Below are 17,025 nucleotides of genomic sequence, written 5' to 3' on the forward strand. Positions count from 1 at the left end.
GAAGTTTGTCCTCCAACCTCCATACATGGACCTCGGCATACATGCACACAAAATAATAAATGTGAAAAAGAGAGATAGACCGGGCAGTGGTCGGGTATACCTTTAATCCCAGCACTTAGGAGGCAGAGGCAGGCAGATCTCTGAGTTCAAGGCCAGCCTGGTCTACAGAGTGAGTTCTAGGACAGCTAGGGCTACACAGAGAAATTCTGGGGAGGGGGGGGAGGGAGTGAGAGAGGGAAGGAGGGAGTAAGTATCCTGTAATCATAAAAATGTAATTCATTTCCCAAACAAACAACAATCTTTCCTCTCTGGCAAAGACCTTACCCGTCTCCTAGGAATTGGACATCGGATATCTGGTTGGTCACCAAAGTTCTTATAGGTGATATAATTTTCAGAACAGATCAGCACTCCACTTGGACCATCTGACCCTCCAGGAACTGTGAGAGGAAAAAATAAAAGAAGGTTAACAGTGACTTAATTACTCTGACCTGCTCTTATTTTCAACTGCTCTCCTTCCCACTTGATGCTGTATGCCAGAAGCTAAAAGACAAGCCAACCAAGTATTTCTTCTCCCTGTCGTCCACTTTAAATTTCAAAAGACAAAAATAGGGGCCCAGTTGGCAAAGTGCTTTCCATACAAGCAAAAGCAAGAGGAACATTTAAAAGCGGTAAATGAAAGCACACCCTGTAATCTCAGCACTAGGGGGAAGAGATGGGAGGATGATATCCTTCGGGCTTGCCAGTCAGTGCTCTTAGCTGTGGAGCCACACCTCCAGGCCCCCTCCTCAGTTCTGATAGTAACATAAAGCTATATAATCTCATATAGTTCTATTCTTTTTGCTTGTTTGCTTTTGGTTTTGAAGACAGCATTTCTCTGTGAAGTTTTGATGCCCTGTCCTGGATCTCACTCTGTAGACCAGGCTGGCCTCGAACTCACAGATCCACCTGGCTCTGTCTCCTGAGTACTGGGATTAAAGGCGTGCACCACCACCATCCAGCAGTTTTATTCTTTTAAATAAAGTTTTTATTATTTTACTAGTAGTCTCTGCAGAAATATACTTTGGGTTCTTTATCTGTGGCTGGCTTTAAACACAGTAAGATCCAATTGCCTCTGCCTCTCAAATGCTGGGTATATCACCACACCTGGTGAAATTTTAAAATAAATAAATGAATGAATGAATAAACGAATGAATAAATAAATAAATGAGGGTGGCTGATGAGGGATGGCTCAGCAGTTAAGAGCACCTGTTGCTCTTTAGAAAACCCAAGTTCAGTTCCTAATACTCAAGGTCAGGCGGCTCATTAACTGCCATGACTACAGCTCCAGATCCCTTATGTCCTCCTTGGACACCCACATGCAAGAGGCATGAACTTACAGACATATTCACACACAAAAATAAACATTAAAAACAAAACTTTCATGTGCAGACACAGACCTGGACAACGGTGCTTATGTGAAGGTCAGTGGCCCACCACAGGAGTAGGTTCTCTCCTTCCAAAGAGGTTGGAGTTCTAAGAATCTAACCCAGATCTTCAGGCTTGGTGGCAAGCACCCTGACCTGTTAGGCCACCTTGGGGGCCATCAATTTCTCTTTAGATCAATATTAGTAATGCTTTTCATAATATTTCATCTAAATTTTCAAATTCATAAACTGACTTGTCTACACACTCATAGTATAAGCGTTATTAAAAAGCTAGATACTTCAAATACTTGGCATAGCATCTTTTGTTTGTTTTTACAGACAAGGTTTCTCTGTGTAGCCCTGGCTGTCCTAGAACTCATTCTATGGACCAGGCTGGCCTCCAATTCAGAGATTCCCTGCCGGGAATAAAGGCACGTGGCACCCAACCTTTTCTTTTTTAAAATCACTTTACCATCTTATATTTAGCCTCAAGAAAAACAGAAGCTTGGTATGATAACCAACATCTATAATTCCAACACCAGGGGACTAAGGCAAGAACTGCCATGAGTTCAAGGTCAGCTCGAAACTACCTATCCAGGACTACAGGATGAGAAATTGTCGTCTTTAGTCCCAGCACTTGGAAGGCAAAGGCAGGCAGATCTCAGCGAGTTCAATGCCAGCCTGGTCTATCTGCAAAATGAGATCCAGGACAGCCAGGACTGTTCAGAGAAACCCTGTCTTGAAAAAACAAAAACAGAGAGAAATTGTCTAAAATAACAGAACAGAAACATACAAGGGGATTAAGACCCAAATCCTATGTAGTCAAATCTATTGAGTTTAGGCATAAAATGGAGCAAGTAAAATATACAAAACAGGCTGGAGAGATGGCTCAGCAGTTAAGAGCACTGGTTGCTCTTCCAGAGACTGGGGATTCAATTCACCCCCATGTTAGTACCCACATGGTGATTCATAATATTCTGTAACTCTAGTTCATAGGGATCCAATGTCGTCTTCTGGTCTCCATAGACATACACAAAAGCAAAACACCCATATCAAGTAACGTATATTTTTAAAAAAGGCACAAAGCAGCACTAGAGAAAAGTACCTGTAATAAGGAAGTTGCCATGTTCCTCCAAGGGTTCACTGTATTTTCGAACCACATGATTTAAACCAAGGTCTAATTCATAGAAAGTGAGTGTCTGCTGGGTGTTAGCTGCTGCTTCCCCTGTTGGATCATTGTCTGCTTCCTGTAGGAGTGCCACAAAGATTAATCAGAAAGTTTTAGACTGAGAAAGGATATCAGGACCATGCATACACACAAGAAGTAAAGGTTCACAGATTCTAAATTGTGTGACAAAGTTCATGCTACTATAAAAATGGTAGAGCTACAAGGATCCAGGGATGCCACTACCAGAGGATGCTGCTTTCTGTCCAGAGCAGAGTGGTATCCTTTGCCTTTCACTATTTCCATTTTTTTGTTTGTTTGTTTTTCGAGACAGGGTTTCTCTGTAGCTTTTTGGAGGCTGTCCTGGAACTCGCTTTGTAGACCATGCTGGCCTCAAACTCAGACATCGGCTTGCCTCTGCCTCCCAAGTGCTGGGATTACAGGCGTGTGCCACCACCGCCCGGCACTATTTCCATTTTTAAAAAACTACACCAAATAGAACTTTGCATTTCTCATGCAGCTCCTCCTAATCTCAGTCCACACACAGACCAGTCACTTAAATCAGAGCAAAGGATGAGACATAGTCAAGTGCAAACATTCTGAAGGTTTTCAGTAAAGCATTTATAATGTGAAAAAGATCTTCTGGCAAGAATGATTTAAGAGAAAATAATTTAAATAATATTGACTTAAGATCTACATCCACACAATGTGGGAGTCTAATAGAATACAGCTCATACCTGTCCAAGGGTTCTTGTGTGGTAGGAGAGGAATGAGGAAATAGATAAAAAGAGACATAAGAAAGACAGAGACACAGGATAGCTTCAGGAGGGCCCAGAGTCAATACCCAGTCACCTCAAGGTTTATTCCAAAAGGCTTTTTGTCCAACGCCAAGGGGAGAAGCAAAAGACCTCCCCCTTTCAAGATCAAAGCACAATGTACAGCCAAGTGTAGACCCTTCAAAACACCTGGTAACCATGCCTGTGGCCAAATCACCCCATTATGCATCCCTGCTGGGTAAGGCAAGCTCAGATTCTCTGACCTTGAGTAATCTGGGCCCCCACACACAACAAAGGAAATTATTTTAGGGAAAAGATTGAGATGACTTTTTTAAAAAAAGGAAGGAAAGAGAGAGAGAGAGAGAGCGCGAGCGAGCATAGTGAGCGAGAGCACACCAGTCTTCAGTACCTCATAATCCATTTCCAGACAAGCAAACATAGGATTTTCAAATCCCACATCTACTCCAACCACATGATATACTAGAGTGTTCGCTTTGTGGGCCTCCAGGGGAGATGAAATGGTAAGTCGGGCTGCAGCATCTCTGTTCAAGATATATACCAATTTTTGCTTCTCAATTGCACCTATAGTTGAAGGAGATGAAACACACCAGATTTCCTCATGACGAAAAGAGATACTTAAATATACACATGTTTATCCTTTTAAAATAACATTATTAGCAAGCATCACTAACTATACAAGTAGTGTACAGCCCTCTATTGTTAGCAGGCGATAAAACCATTATAACCCCTCCTTTCTAATAAAAAAAAAACTTAATATCCCAATTCTTCAAAAAATTTTAAGGTTCCCTGGACTTAAGGACACCGAGAAATACAACAGTAACTACTATATTTGTTATAGTTGATTGTTGAATTAGGCCTAGTGGTTTTGTAATTGCTCAAAGGGTTGCCCTCTAGAGGCCTGATCAGACACACAGAATTTCCCTCAAGAATTCATCAGAGAAGAGACATGAATGTGAATCATCACTTCAGGCTGAAGAAAGCAACCACATTGACTACACAACTAAGATCACTTCACAATAGCCTTTGCTGCAGATGAATTTATTTTTCCCAGATAGATAAAAAGTAGTTACTTTATGACTTTCCTACTATTTTAAAAAGAAACCTTTAACAAAATTAAGCCAACATAAATTGGAGTAAATACAAATGTAATGTCAAATGTTAGCACATTAAGTGATAGACTGGCACACTGCGAAGATCACAGCATGTTATATAGCACATTGAGCACATGGAAAAATCAGAGAAGCACTTAAGAGCAAATAAAGTAAGTCACTCACTGATCATAACAGCTCTTCCTTTGGGATCCACAGCTAAGAACTGGCCAGGAACAATACGGCGACATCCACTTTTGCCAAAAGTTTCTTGGTGAATTTTCTCAAACATATTCTTAGATGGCTGGTATTCCAAGATAACAATTCGGCCCGAGTCACTACCAACTACAATGTAGTCTTTGGTGCCACCTGTTAGCCTAAAGGCCATAAGTGACCGGATAACACCAAATACTTCCACAGTGAGAAGGGTATGTACTTTGCCAGTGTTAGGGTCTGGACGAAGTAATTCCAAGATCTTCCCACGAGAAACAACAATTTCCTGTTGTTTGGTTCCTAAGTCACCAAAAAATAAAGATCATAAACACCCAGAATGAGCCCTCAAAACAGGGATGGATAGAAAAGGCAGTGGGACAAACTGGAATTAAATTAGTTGGGGGAATCTATATTTTGAATTAATTTATTCTACTTGAAAAGGTACTTTCCCCAGAATTGACCTAACCAAAGTAATTATCAAAAAAGCTTTTTATAAAATAAAGGGTTACATAAGTAAAAACCAAAACAAAACAACTTTAATTTCATAAAATTGATCACCAATATACACAATTGGGAAGTATCTGTTACTGATAATGGTCCTTCATGCTCACAGATTCTTATGCTCATATGGCAAGCACTTTACCCACAATGTTAACTCTTAGATTCAGGCTCAAGCCACAAGTGACAAGTGCTCTCACTGGATAAGCTATCTTGCCAGTCCTTTTTTTTTTTTTTTTTTTTTAAAGACTGTGTATCTTAGTCAGGTGGTGGTGGCAATGCAATGGCACACGCCTTTAACCTCAGCACTCGGGAAAGGTAAGCTGATGTCTGTGAATTCAAGGCCAGCCTGATCTACAGAGCTAGTTCCACCAGAACAGTCAAGGCTACAGAGAGAAACCCTGTCTTGGAAAGAAAAAGAAAGAGAGAGAGATACACACACTCTCTCTATGTATTTTACGCTAGCCTCAAACTTACCATGTAATTCAGACTTCAGGTTGGCCTTGAACCTGCTCGTAGTATCTCAGCCTCCGGAGTGCCAGAGCTATAGCTCTGAGCTATTACACCCAGTTAAGATATTCTTTTTAGCAAATCTGATATCAAACTCCAGATTAAGAACCTGTAATCCAGCTCTGGGAAGCTAGGGCAGGAGGACTACTAAGTGAGGCCATCTTGGACTAAAGAGACTGTCTTGGGAATAAAGACCATGACTTATACAGCCTATGTCTCACAACATACACAACTTGAGAAAAGATATACACCTATACTTAGAATCATTAAATGGAAAGAAATGCACCTGAAACTGGGTGATGGGTAATACACCATAATTTAACACAAACCACACCAATATTTTCTTAATGGAAAACAATAAATTCCTTCAACAAGATAAGCAATATACATGTATGTATGTATGTATGTATGTATATGTATTAATCCACTTCAGTTCACAAAGTTAATACCTAGAGAACTTACCGGAGAAGTTGCCATGGATGGCAAAGCTGATGCCAGTGGCCCGCTGTAGGGTCAAGTTGTACAGAAACATGACGACAAGCAAGACTGAAACAGCACTTTGAGTTTTGTCTACACCAACAGTATCAAGTCAGAGCCGGCTACAAATACAAAAACAGAAAAATGACTGTTTTTAGAAGAAATTCTGTATGGGAATTTCTGGTTGAAGACAGAACCAACAGAGTTAAGGCCTACTGCAAAACACCACATTTATCATTAAGAGAGCCTTTTCAGGCTCATTGCTAGAATCCTTGTTTAGCATGCACGAGGCCCTGGTGTTCATTCTCCAGGGAAAAGAAAAATACAGCATCATATATATGCTAGGCACCATTCTAGTATGCTACATCCTTTGCGTTTCATCTTGCATGAATCCTATGAAAGCCTACATATTGGCATGAACCTGCATTCTGAGCGCCAAGAGGCTGAAGCAGGAGAAGATCTCCAAGTGTAAGACCAATCTGAGCTACCCAGTGAATTCCAGAATCGACAATACAGCAACACCCTGTCTTACGTTTCTCCTTTTTCTTTGAGACATGGTCTCATTTGTAGTTCTGGCTGACTTGGAACTCAGAGATCCTCTTGCCTCTGCCTCCCAGGTACTGAGATTAAAGGTATGCACTACTACACCCAGCAATACCCATTTTTGGTTTGGGGGGGGGAGGGGGAAGCTAGGCATCATGGCTCTCTTACTACAAGTTCACTGGCCAGCCTAAGCTACACACTCAGCGCCAGACTCTAATACAAAAACAAAACAAACTATGGTCAAGGAAACTTACTCTCAAAAATTATATCCATTGCCCAACATATAGAAAGTAGTGAACTGCCAGGGACTAGAACTTGTTCAGTTAATACAACAAGCCTCTATCGTTGTCAGACAAACGCAAATCTACGGTTAACTCTAGTCCAACAGGCTACATTCACATCATTCAAAACCCAAATGCGCAGTAAAAACTTCAGATCCATTTCCCAGCCACTCAATTCTCTTTGGGAATAAATCTCTCCAACTTCATCTTTCCATATGCTTATATATGTGTATGAATATTCAAGAACACACAGTTACGCCACAGTGCATGTGCTCTCTTTAGCCAAAGGCTGGGTACTAGCGATACTCACTACGTCTAAAGACACCAATAAAGAGCCGTTTTTTGCTACAAATACAGAGAATCTTGTTCAATGGCTACATTACCATTCAATTAGACAAACTGTTAATACTACATGTACAGGTTCATGAGTATATCTCTAAGATTTATTCCCAGAAGTGAAATTGAGATTGAGGGATTTAAATTTAAAATCGTTAAATTTTGGTACTTCCAAACTGACTTTTAGAGGACCTAACAATTTAGAAGAGCTGCACCATCAGCAGCCAAAGTGATGTTAAGACTTTGGACATCTGCTTTAACAGATAAAAATTGGTATCTCGGTCTGGTTTTCACTTGCATCTCATAACTATTTGAGAACTTTGTGTTTGTGGCGATGGGAACGAAACCCCCGGCCTTGTGCAAGGAGAGCTCTACCACTAGGTTACACTTCAGATGAACGATTAGAATGAACGCCTACTCACTCATTAAACACGACAACAAACGGATTTCCTACCATATTGAAGGGGTGCACCCTGGAAGAATATCAAAGTACTCCAATACTAAAAACCCAGCAAACTTTAACCGCCAAAACTTGGAAAGCTTGCCCCCCTGCCCCTCCCCCAACCTAAGCAGCCCGTGATTCCTCGGGTTCCAAGATCAGCTAGCTCTTTGACGATCTTGCACAATCTTCGGGCAGACACTATTTACCTCCATTTTTTTTTTTTTAATTTAAATAGGAGAAAACAGGTTCAGAGGACAGAACAAAATTCAAACCAGAGTCTCGGCTCCAAAGACTGCTGCTGTTGTTTACACCTTCTCAACAAGCCGAGTCCTCACATCTTGGCGTTAGGAGCTTTCTCCCTCCAGAACCTGTCACCTCGGGCCCCGACTCCCGAGAACACTGCCTCAACCTCCCCGCGTGCTGGCGATATTACCAGTGTGCCACCACGTCAGACTTGCAAGCCTTATTTTGCAGGACTCGTGCCCACTCTGCGAACAGAGGCGCGGGGGAGGGCCCAGGCAGCCATCTGCGCCCCGCAAGCATTTTCCTAACCTCCTCACGCCTACCGAATCTCTCCGGCCTAAAACTGCCTCTGCGACTCCCGCCAAAGCGCCGAGCGGCCCTCTCGCGTGACCGCTCTCCACTTCTTTCGCGACAGAGAGGTTGCGAGGCCACTCTTTTACCCTGGTGCAAGAAGGATGGCGTCGGTATCCGATGGATGCTGAATTCCTCCAAGGCCTAAGCCACCGACAGAGCCAACCCGCCCGCGTCCGCCATTAGCCCTCAAGACGGGCCTTCGGGTAGCGCGCGACGGGGAAAGCTATCCAGCCTCCGCCTGATAAATAGATGTCATTCTAAAATGCTTTCATCTTGTTTCTGCGATCTTTTAAGTTATTTAACTATCACACATTACAGTAAATTTGCTGTAGGGTAGAAAATTAATTTTAAAACCAGACTTCAAATTCGTCGGTCGGGCATTTCTGTGGACAGCCCAAAGGGCGCCGCGCCAACGCAGAGGGGACCTCGCGATCCCGGAAGCGCCGAAGAGGAACCAAGATGGCGGATCTAGAATCGCCTCCGAAGTCGTCAGGAGCGCCTCCGCCACCCGAGGGTGTGGGAGGAGGCCGCTGCTCCGAGATCTCCACCGAACTCATTCGCTCTCTGACAGACCTGCAGGAGCTGGAAGCTGTGTACGAACGACTCTGCGGCGAGGAGGTGGGGAGCTGATCCCCCCTTTTCCTGGACGGATTCGGCGGCACAGGACATCAGAGGCGTCAGTCTCTTTACCAGGAAAACTAAAAAGCACTTATCAAAGACGCTTTAGAGTAGTTGGGCATTTGGGTACACCTGTCAATTCTAGTCTCTCAAGCTTATTGGACTATTTTTTTTCTTGGTCTGTCCCGGTATTGGTTTCCATGAGTAAAACTGGAAGTGGTTTGTGATATTATATATGCATACTATAGATAGATAGATAGATAGATAGATAGATGATAGATAGATGGATGATTGATAGATAGATGATAGATAGATAGATGATATATAAAACTGATTTTCAGAATGCTTTGGCTTGAGTGAAAAGTTATGAAACTTCTGGCTCATTTAAGGGAGAAGTTATTGCAAATTAGCTTGAAGTTTTAAGACTATTTTGTAGGGAATGATTATGTAATTTTAGCATTTCAGCTAAATGCAGAGCTTTGTACAAGTTTGGACATTTTCTTAATTTGAGATGGACTCGTTGTTGCCCAGACTGTCTTCAAATTTGCTATCTTCCTGTGGCAATCTCCCAAGCTGCTGGTATTAGAGGTGAGCCCACAACTCTTTCGGAGTTTGAAAGCTCCCTGCTAAGAGTTTGAATTTTAGCGGGGTGGTGGTGGCGCACGCCTTTAATCCCAGCACTCGGGAGGCAGAGCCACACAGAAACCCTGACTCGAAAAACCAAAAAAAAAGGGGGGGGATTGAATTTTAAAGATTAAGGCACAGCTGTCATTTCATCTCTTGTACCTTGGATGTATTGTCAAGTAATGGGTGTGGACAGAATTCTGATTCCTTTCAATTGATAGCATGTTATCTCTTTATATCTTCTTTATTTTTTTCCATTGCAACCTGATGCTGTCAGTTCATTTTCCAATGTGGTTGGAATTCTTGCCAGTCAGATGTAAACTCTGATCTAAAAGTTTAGCAGCTGTTTTTCCCAGTGAACTTTTTTCTTTTTAGACAGGGTGTAACTATGTAGCCCTACCTGCAACTCACTATATAGATCAGGTTTATCTTGAACTCTGTAATCAGCCTACCTCTATCATTTCAAGTGCTGGGATTAATGTCATGCACCTCTCAAAGCATTTTTAATGTGTGTGGGGGGATCATTACTATCTTCGAATATTTTCAAACATTGCCTTTCATCAACTCTAGCAGTTTCTCATACTTTCAGCAAGAAGTATATTAGAGTTCAACGCCTTGACTTCACATTCCTAACTATATATTCATTGAATCAGTTAGTACATTGGGGAAATTTTGAGATCTTATATAGGTAATAATATTGGCTCATAATTATCCCCTCTATATACTAACTACACAGGAAGAAAGGATTTTCTTTTTTTAAATTATGGCCTCTTTGGAAATTTCATTTGTTTAGCTACTACATTTTATGTTGTTTCTTTTTTTCTTTCTTTCTTTTTTGTTTTGTTTTTCGAGACAGGGTTTCTCTGTGTAGCTTTGCACCTTTCCTGGAACTTGCTTTGTAGACCAGGCTGGCCTCAAACTCACAGAGATCCGCCTGACTCTGCCTCCCAGTGCTGGTATTAAAGGTGTGGGCTGTCGCTGCCACCACCCAGCTATGTTGTTTCTTTTTAGCATTTATGTGGGGGGAGCAAGTCTGTCATAGCACAAGTTTAGAAGTCAGAGGACAATTTTCAGAATTGTCTCCCCTGCTACCATGTGGATCCTGAGGCTCAAACTCCAGTCCTTGATTTGATTTTGAGACAGGGTCTCATTTGGTTCACACAGGCCTCAAATTGACTATGTAGCTAAAACTGCCTGTCTCCTGAGTGCTGGGATAACAAAGGTGCATCGCCACACATCTAGATTACCCCTAAATTTTAGAGTCTGTTTGTGTGAAACACTCTACAAATAGTATTGAATAAACATTTATTTGTTCCCATTGTATTAATCTGCTAGATGGAATCAGATATATTTGAAATGTGTGATGGGCACATGCTTATAATTCTAGCACTCAGGAAGTAAGGAAAGAACAAGAGTTCAAAGTCATCCTGTGTTTCAGAACAAGTGAGAGACCACCCCAAGTTACATGAGATTCTATATCAAAAGAACATGAGGAAGATTTCATAGCCAGTTGTTTAGTCTACCACAACAAACAAAAGCAATGTTGATGTCCAAAGAGACTGTGGTGGAAGGAAAAAAATTGAAATGGGATTCACCTTTTAGCTAGGTTGAGTTAGATAACTTTGTTTCTAATTGGTTTGTGGTTGTTGTTTTGAGACAGGGTATCTCTATGTAGTACTGGCTGTCTGGGAACTTGATATGCATAGAAGGCTGGTTTCAAACTCTCAGAGATCCAACTGCCTCTTCTTCCCACATTTTAAAGATGTGTGCCAGTACGCCTGGCTAAGTTAGATAACATTTTTTTTCCTTTTATTATTATTTTTAAGAAATTTTCTATGCTGGGTGGTGGTGGTGCCCACCTTTAATCCCAGCACTCCAGAGGCAGAGGCAGGCAGATCTCTGTGAGTTCAAGGCCAGCCTGGGCTACAGAGTGAGTTCCAGGAAAGGTGCAAAGCTACACAAAGAAAACCTGTCTGAAAACCAAAGAAAAATAAATTTTCTATTCATTTTACATACCAACCACAGATCACCCTCTCCTCCCTGCTCTCATCCATAGATAACTCTTAAAGTTGCTTCTACCACGGGTGGTGGTAGCACACGCCTTTAATCCCAGCACTTGGGAGGCAGAGCCAGGTGGATTTCTGTGAGTTTGAGGCTAGCCTGGTCTATAGAATAAGATATAGGACAGGCATCAAAACTATATGGAGAAACCCTGTCTTGAAAAACAAACAAACAAACAAACAAACAAAAAGTTGCTTCTACCTAGGGCTAGAGGTAGAGTTTAATATTTGAACACTTGCCTGGCATGTACAAGGTCATAAATTTAATCCCCAGTAACTTAAAAAGAAAATTCCTAGCCAGGTATGGGGGTGCAGAGGCTATCCTGGTCTATGGGACTGAGTTCTTTATACTCATTCTTTTGTTCATGTTTCAGAAAGTGGTGGAGAAGGAGCTGGAGTCTCTTTTGGAACAGCAAAACACCATTGAAAGTAAGATGGTCACTCTCCATAGGATGGGGTAAGTATGTATCACAGCAAAAGTTGTACATTCAATGGGCACCACTGGATAAAATTAGTTTCCCTAGCCCAATAGTCCAGGCTCTTAGGAGGGGAAGGTGGGAAGCTTGCTGCAAGTTTGATGCCATCCTGGGCTGCAGAGTTACTCCCTGTCTCAAGAAAGGGGAAAAAAGGATTCTTTTTTCTAACTTTGTTTTATGAACTGACAAGCATTTGAAATGGAAAGGAACAATAACTCAAAGTGAGCACCTAAGGATATATACTTTGGTAGTTATCAAAAAGTCCTTGGAACTCAGCATGGTGGCTCAGATCTGTAATCAACCCTTGGAGGTACAGGTAGAATTACCAGGAGTTCAAGGCCAGCTTGGACCACAGGAGACCCAAAAAAAAACCAAAAAAAGCCTTTGACTTTAGACTACAATCAAGCATAGTGCTACACAACTTTAGTTCTAATACTTAGGTGGTAAGGGCAGGTACGTGTGGTTCAAGATCAACTTCAGCTATATAATGAGCTAAGAGGCTAATCTAGGCTATATAAAACCCTCCCAATAAGCAAAACAAAATATTGTCTCCTTGACCCACATAGAACCTTAATAGAAATGCAAATTTTGGCCAGGAGTGGTGGCACATGCTTTTTGTCCCAGCACTTGGTAGGCAGATGCTAGCCTGGACTACAGAGTGAGTCCAGGACAGACAGGACTACACAGAGAAACCTTGTCTCACAAAAAAAAAAAAAAAAAGAAAAAGAAAGAAAGAAAGAAAGAAAGAAAGAAAGAAAAAAAACAAACTAACTAAACCAAAAAAAAACAAAAACAAAAACAAAAAAAACAACAACAAAGGAAGGAAGGAAGGAAAATACAAATTCTGAAACCTCTACCCTAAACTTGCTGAATTACAGACTCTGTTGTTGGGTCCCAGAAATATGTATTTTAATAAGTATCCCAGGTGATTCTGATTTGCAGTTCCAAGTTTAAGAACTACTGCTTTTAGCCTGGCAGTGGTGCCGCATACCTTTAATCCCAGCACTCGGGAGGTAGAGGCAGGTGGATCTCTGAGTTCAAGGCCAGCTTAGTCTGCAGGGCTAGTTCCAGGATAGCCAGGGCTACACAGAGAAACCCTGTCTGGAAGCCCCCCTCCCCCAAAAAGAACTACTGTTTTTATCAGTTTTGTTTATTTGCTGAGTAGCAGGAATCCTAATTGGTCTTATTAAATAACAAAACAAAACAAAAAAAACCAGGACCCAGATATTGGGATAAATGCTGAAAGATCAGAGGAAGCAAGCCAGTTTTTTTTTTTTTTTTTTTTTTTTTGAGCTGAGGATTGAACCCAGGGCCTTGTGCTTGCTAGCGCTCTACCAATTTTTACTTTGCAAACTCCTCAGTGGAAAGGGGAAGATCCTACCTCCTTGAATCCTCAGACTGAATGCTCCTTAGTCCTCAGCAGAAATGGCACCAAACTTCTGTCTCCTCCTGCCTTTTATATTCCTTTCTCTGCCTTCCTAGCGCTGGGATTAAAGGTGTGTGACTCCCAAGTACTCGGATTAAAGGTGTGAGCCACCACTGCCTGGCTCTGTTTCTCTTTTAGACTGGATTAATCTTGTGTGGTACAGGGTGGCTTTGAACTCAGAGATCCAGACAGATCTCTGCCTCCCAAGTGCTGGGATTAAAGGCCACTGCCTGGCCTCTATGTTTAATCTAGTGGCTGGCTCTTCTCCTCTGATCTTCAGGCAAATTTTATTTGTTAAGAGTACAAACAAAATATCACCACAGCTGAATATTGTGGTGTATGCCTATAATCTAAGCATTCAGGAAGGTGAAGTAAAAGGATGGCAATTTGAGGCAAGCTTGAAACTCTGCCTCAAAAAGAGATAGAGGGGGACAAGGGACCCTGGATGTGGTCTTAAACACCTGTAATTCTAACATTTGGAAGGCAAAAACAGGAGGATCAGGGTTTGGTGCTATCTTCTGCTTAGATTAGACCTCATTATCATTATCAAAGCAAACAAAGAGAAAGGGTTGTAGATGTGGCTCAATGATAGAGTATTTTCCTAGCCTGCACAATGCTCTGGATTCCGTCCCCTGTCTCTGTCTCTGTCTCTCTGTCTCTGTCTGTCTGTCACACACACACACACACACACACACACACACACACACACACACGCGGGAGACTGTTGTGAAATAGGGAAAGAAGTGAGAGTGGAAGACACAGTCTCCATCCAGGGGGGAAAGAACAAACACCTATTCCCTCTTGATCATTCCCTCTGCCTCTGTGGATAAGTGTGCCCTGTGGTGATATTGTGTTCCCCAATATATTTTGCACCCTAATAAATTTATCTGGGGTCAGAGAACAAGAACAGCCACTAGATATAGAGGCCAGAAAATGGTGGCACACTTGCCTTTAATCCTAGCATTCCAAAGGCAGAGATCTGTGGTGGTATTGTGTTCCCCGAAAAAAACTTATCTGGGGTCAGAGAACAGGACAGCCACAATATTAAACATGAGGATAGGCAGTGATAGCACACGCCTTTAACCCCAGCACTCAGGAGGCAGAGCCAGGCAGATCTCTGAGTTCAAGGCCACATTGGAAATAGCCAGGCATGGTGACTCACACATTTAATCCCAGAAATCCAGCCTTTAATCCCAGGGAGTGGGGGCAGAAAGAGATTATATAAGGCGTGAAGACCAGAAACTAGAAGCATTTGGCTGGTTAAGCATTTAGGCTTCTGAGCAACAGTTCAGCTGAGATTCATTTGGATGAGGACTCAGAAGCTTGCAGTCTGAGGAAACAAGACCAGCTAAGGAACTGGTGAGGTGAGGAAACTGTGGCTTGTTCTGTCTCTCTGATCTTCCAGCATTCACCCCAATAACTGGCCTCAGGTTTGATTTTATTAATAAGAACTTCTAACAGTTCTGCTTCAGAGGTCCATCTGGATCTTTGTGAGTTCAAAGCCACACTGGAAACAACTAGGTATGGTGACATGCGCCTTTAATCCCAGGAAGTGATGGCAGGAAGCAGAAAGGTATATAAGGCGTGAGGACCAGGAACTAGAGCCTGGCTAAGCTTTTAGTCGTTTAGCAGCAGTTCAGCTGAGATTCATTCAGGTGAGGACTCAGAGGATTCCATTTTGAGGATACAGGATCAGCTGAGAACTTGGCGAGGTGAGGTCAGCTGTGGTTTGTGTTCTGTCTCTCTGATCTTCCAGTATTCACCCCAATACCTGGCCCTGGGTTGCTTTTATTAATAAGACCTTTTAAGATTCGTGCTACAGTTCTCTGACTATGTCTGTCTCTAGTCCCAATCTGCAGTTGATTGAGGGAGATGCAGAGCAGCTGGCTGGAATGATCACCTTTACCTGCAACCTAGCTGAGAATGTGTCCAGCAAAGTCCGTCAGCTTGACCTAGCCAAGGTAATTCCCACTGAGCTTTTGGTGTTTGGGCTCATAGAAGGGAGGGAAGAAGTTACATTAGAGACTAGAAAAGAACCATCCAGTTAAAAATTATATAGAAAATATCAGAACCAGACGAGATGCCACATGAAAACTCTAGACCATTAGCTCTTAGGTATATAAAAATAAAAATCCTCAATAAGAACTAAAAGCAAATCCAACAACATATAAAAAGGATTATATATGAACACCAGTAGGATTTGTCCTAAGAATGCAAAGGGTGGATTAACATCTGAAAATCAAGTAATGTAAATCAATAAAGGGAATGGGGATGGAGCTTGGTAGAGTACTTGCCTAGCAGGCACTGAAGCTTAGATTAGATTCCAGCACAGCAGTCTTATGTTTCCGAGTATTACATACATCTTGATAAAGTTATATAAAATTAACAAAATAAATATGGATTATTCTCATTCAGGCTTCTATGAAAATGAATTAACCACATTAATTAAATCGTGGTATCTGTTAGTGTCTTAATTATCATCCACAACAGTTTTATAAGTGGTTATGGTAGTATTTTATAATTTGCCAGTTACAGCTGAAAAGGACTGACAGTTAGCTAGGCTCTGCTCCTAAATCTCTACATTCTGAAAAGTCGTTTGAAGGAATAGGACATTGTCTTTAAGCACAAAGAATTTTTGCAGAACCGCCTCTATCAGGCCATTCAGCGAGCTGATGACATCTTGGACCTGAAGTTCTGCATGGATGGAGTTCAGACTGCTTTGAGGAATGAAGATTATGAGCAGGCTGCAGCCCACATTCATCGTTACTTGTGCCTGGACAAATCAGTCATTGAGCTCAGCCGACAAGGCAAAGAAGGTCAGTATCCCCGACTCTTGATTAAGGTTTGGTTATAGGCATCTGTGATCTAAACTAAGCAAACTCAATCAAGAAAAATATGTGTTGCTAGGTATGGTGGCTCAAGTCTATAATGCAGCACTTGGGAGGCTGAGGCAGGGGGATCCCATGAGTTCAAGGCCAACATGGGCTATAAAGTGAGAACCATATCTCTAAAAACACAACAAACAAACAAAAACAAAACAAAATTTAGAAAGTTATGTGCTACCTCTGCATAGCTTTGCACCTTTCCTGGAACACACTCTGTAGCCCAGGCTGGCCTCAAACTCACAGAGATCAGCCTGCCTCTGCCTCCCGAGTGCTGGGATTACAGGCATGCGCCACCATAGCCCGGATAGGATGTTTCTATATCTGATAGTATGCTGTAAATTCTGTACCATCCTGGAACAGATAATATTCCCCTTTGATAGATATCCTTGATGCTATTTTTGCCAACTTGACATAAGCTAGAGTTACCTGGGAAGAACTTTAATGGAGAAAATGCCTACATTAGATTGTCTATAGGTGAGTCTGTGGGGCATTTGCTTAATTAGTGATTGATGTAAAAGGGCCCAGCTCACTATGAGTGGTGCCACATCTGGGCCAGTGGTTCATGAGAGAGACCAAGTCAGTAAGC

General features: G+C 42.0%; 2 protein-coding genes and 1 non-coding gene across 3 annotated transcripts in view; 1 reads left to right on the top strand and 2 right to left on the bottom strand.

The window, feature by feature from the left end:
• The window catches only part of Sf3b3 (splicing factor 3b subunit 3), a 39,167-nt gene extending 30,605 nt beyond the window's left edge, over positions 1 to 8,562 (bottom strand). The window contains 6 exon segments of the mRNA XM_036187668.1: positions 325 to 437; positions 2,509 to 2,650; positions 3,754 to 3,926; positions 4,640 to 4,966; positions 6,137 to 6,273; positions 8,306 to 8,562. Of these exon segments, the coding sequence (XP_036043561.1) occupies positions 325 to 437; positions 2,509 to 2,650; positions 3,754 to 3,926; positions 4,640 to 4,966; positions 6,137 to 6,206 (825 nt within the window). The 5' untranslated portion in view covers positions 6,207 to 6,273; positions 8,306 to 8,562.
• Positions 4,260 to 4,338, bottom strand: LOC118584945. The gene has a single exon (XR_004945111.1). It is a non-coding gene; the product is annotated as a small nucleolar RNA SNORD111 (small nucleolar RNA).
• Positions 8,563 to 8,763: 201 nt separating the features above from the next.
• Cog4 (component of oligomeric golgi complex 4) overlaps positions 8,764 to 17,025 on the top strand; it is a 40,513-nt gene continuing 32,251 nt past the window's right edge. Inside the window, exons 1-4 of the mRNA XM_036188357.1 lie at positions 8,764 to 8,968; positions 12,027 to 12,109; positions 15,401 to 15,515; positions 16,196 to 16,370. Of these exons, the coding sequence (XP_036044250.1) occupies positions 8,810 to 8,968; positions 12,027 to 12,109; positions 15,401 to 15,515; positions 16,196 to 16,370 (532 nt within the window). The 5' untranslated portion in view covers positions 8,764 to 8,809. The remainder of the gene's footprint in view (positions 8,969 to 12,026; positions 12,110 to 15,400; positions 15,516 to 16,195; positions 16,371 to 17,025) is intronic.

This window comes from Onychomys torridus, chromosome 5 (assembly GCF_903995425.1).
Source record: "Onychomys torridus chromosome 5, mOncTor1.1, whole genome shotgun sequence".
NCBI lineage: Eukaryota > Metazoa > Chordata > Mammalia > Rodentia > Cricetidae > Onychomys > Onychomys torridus.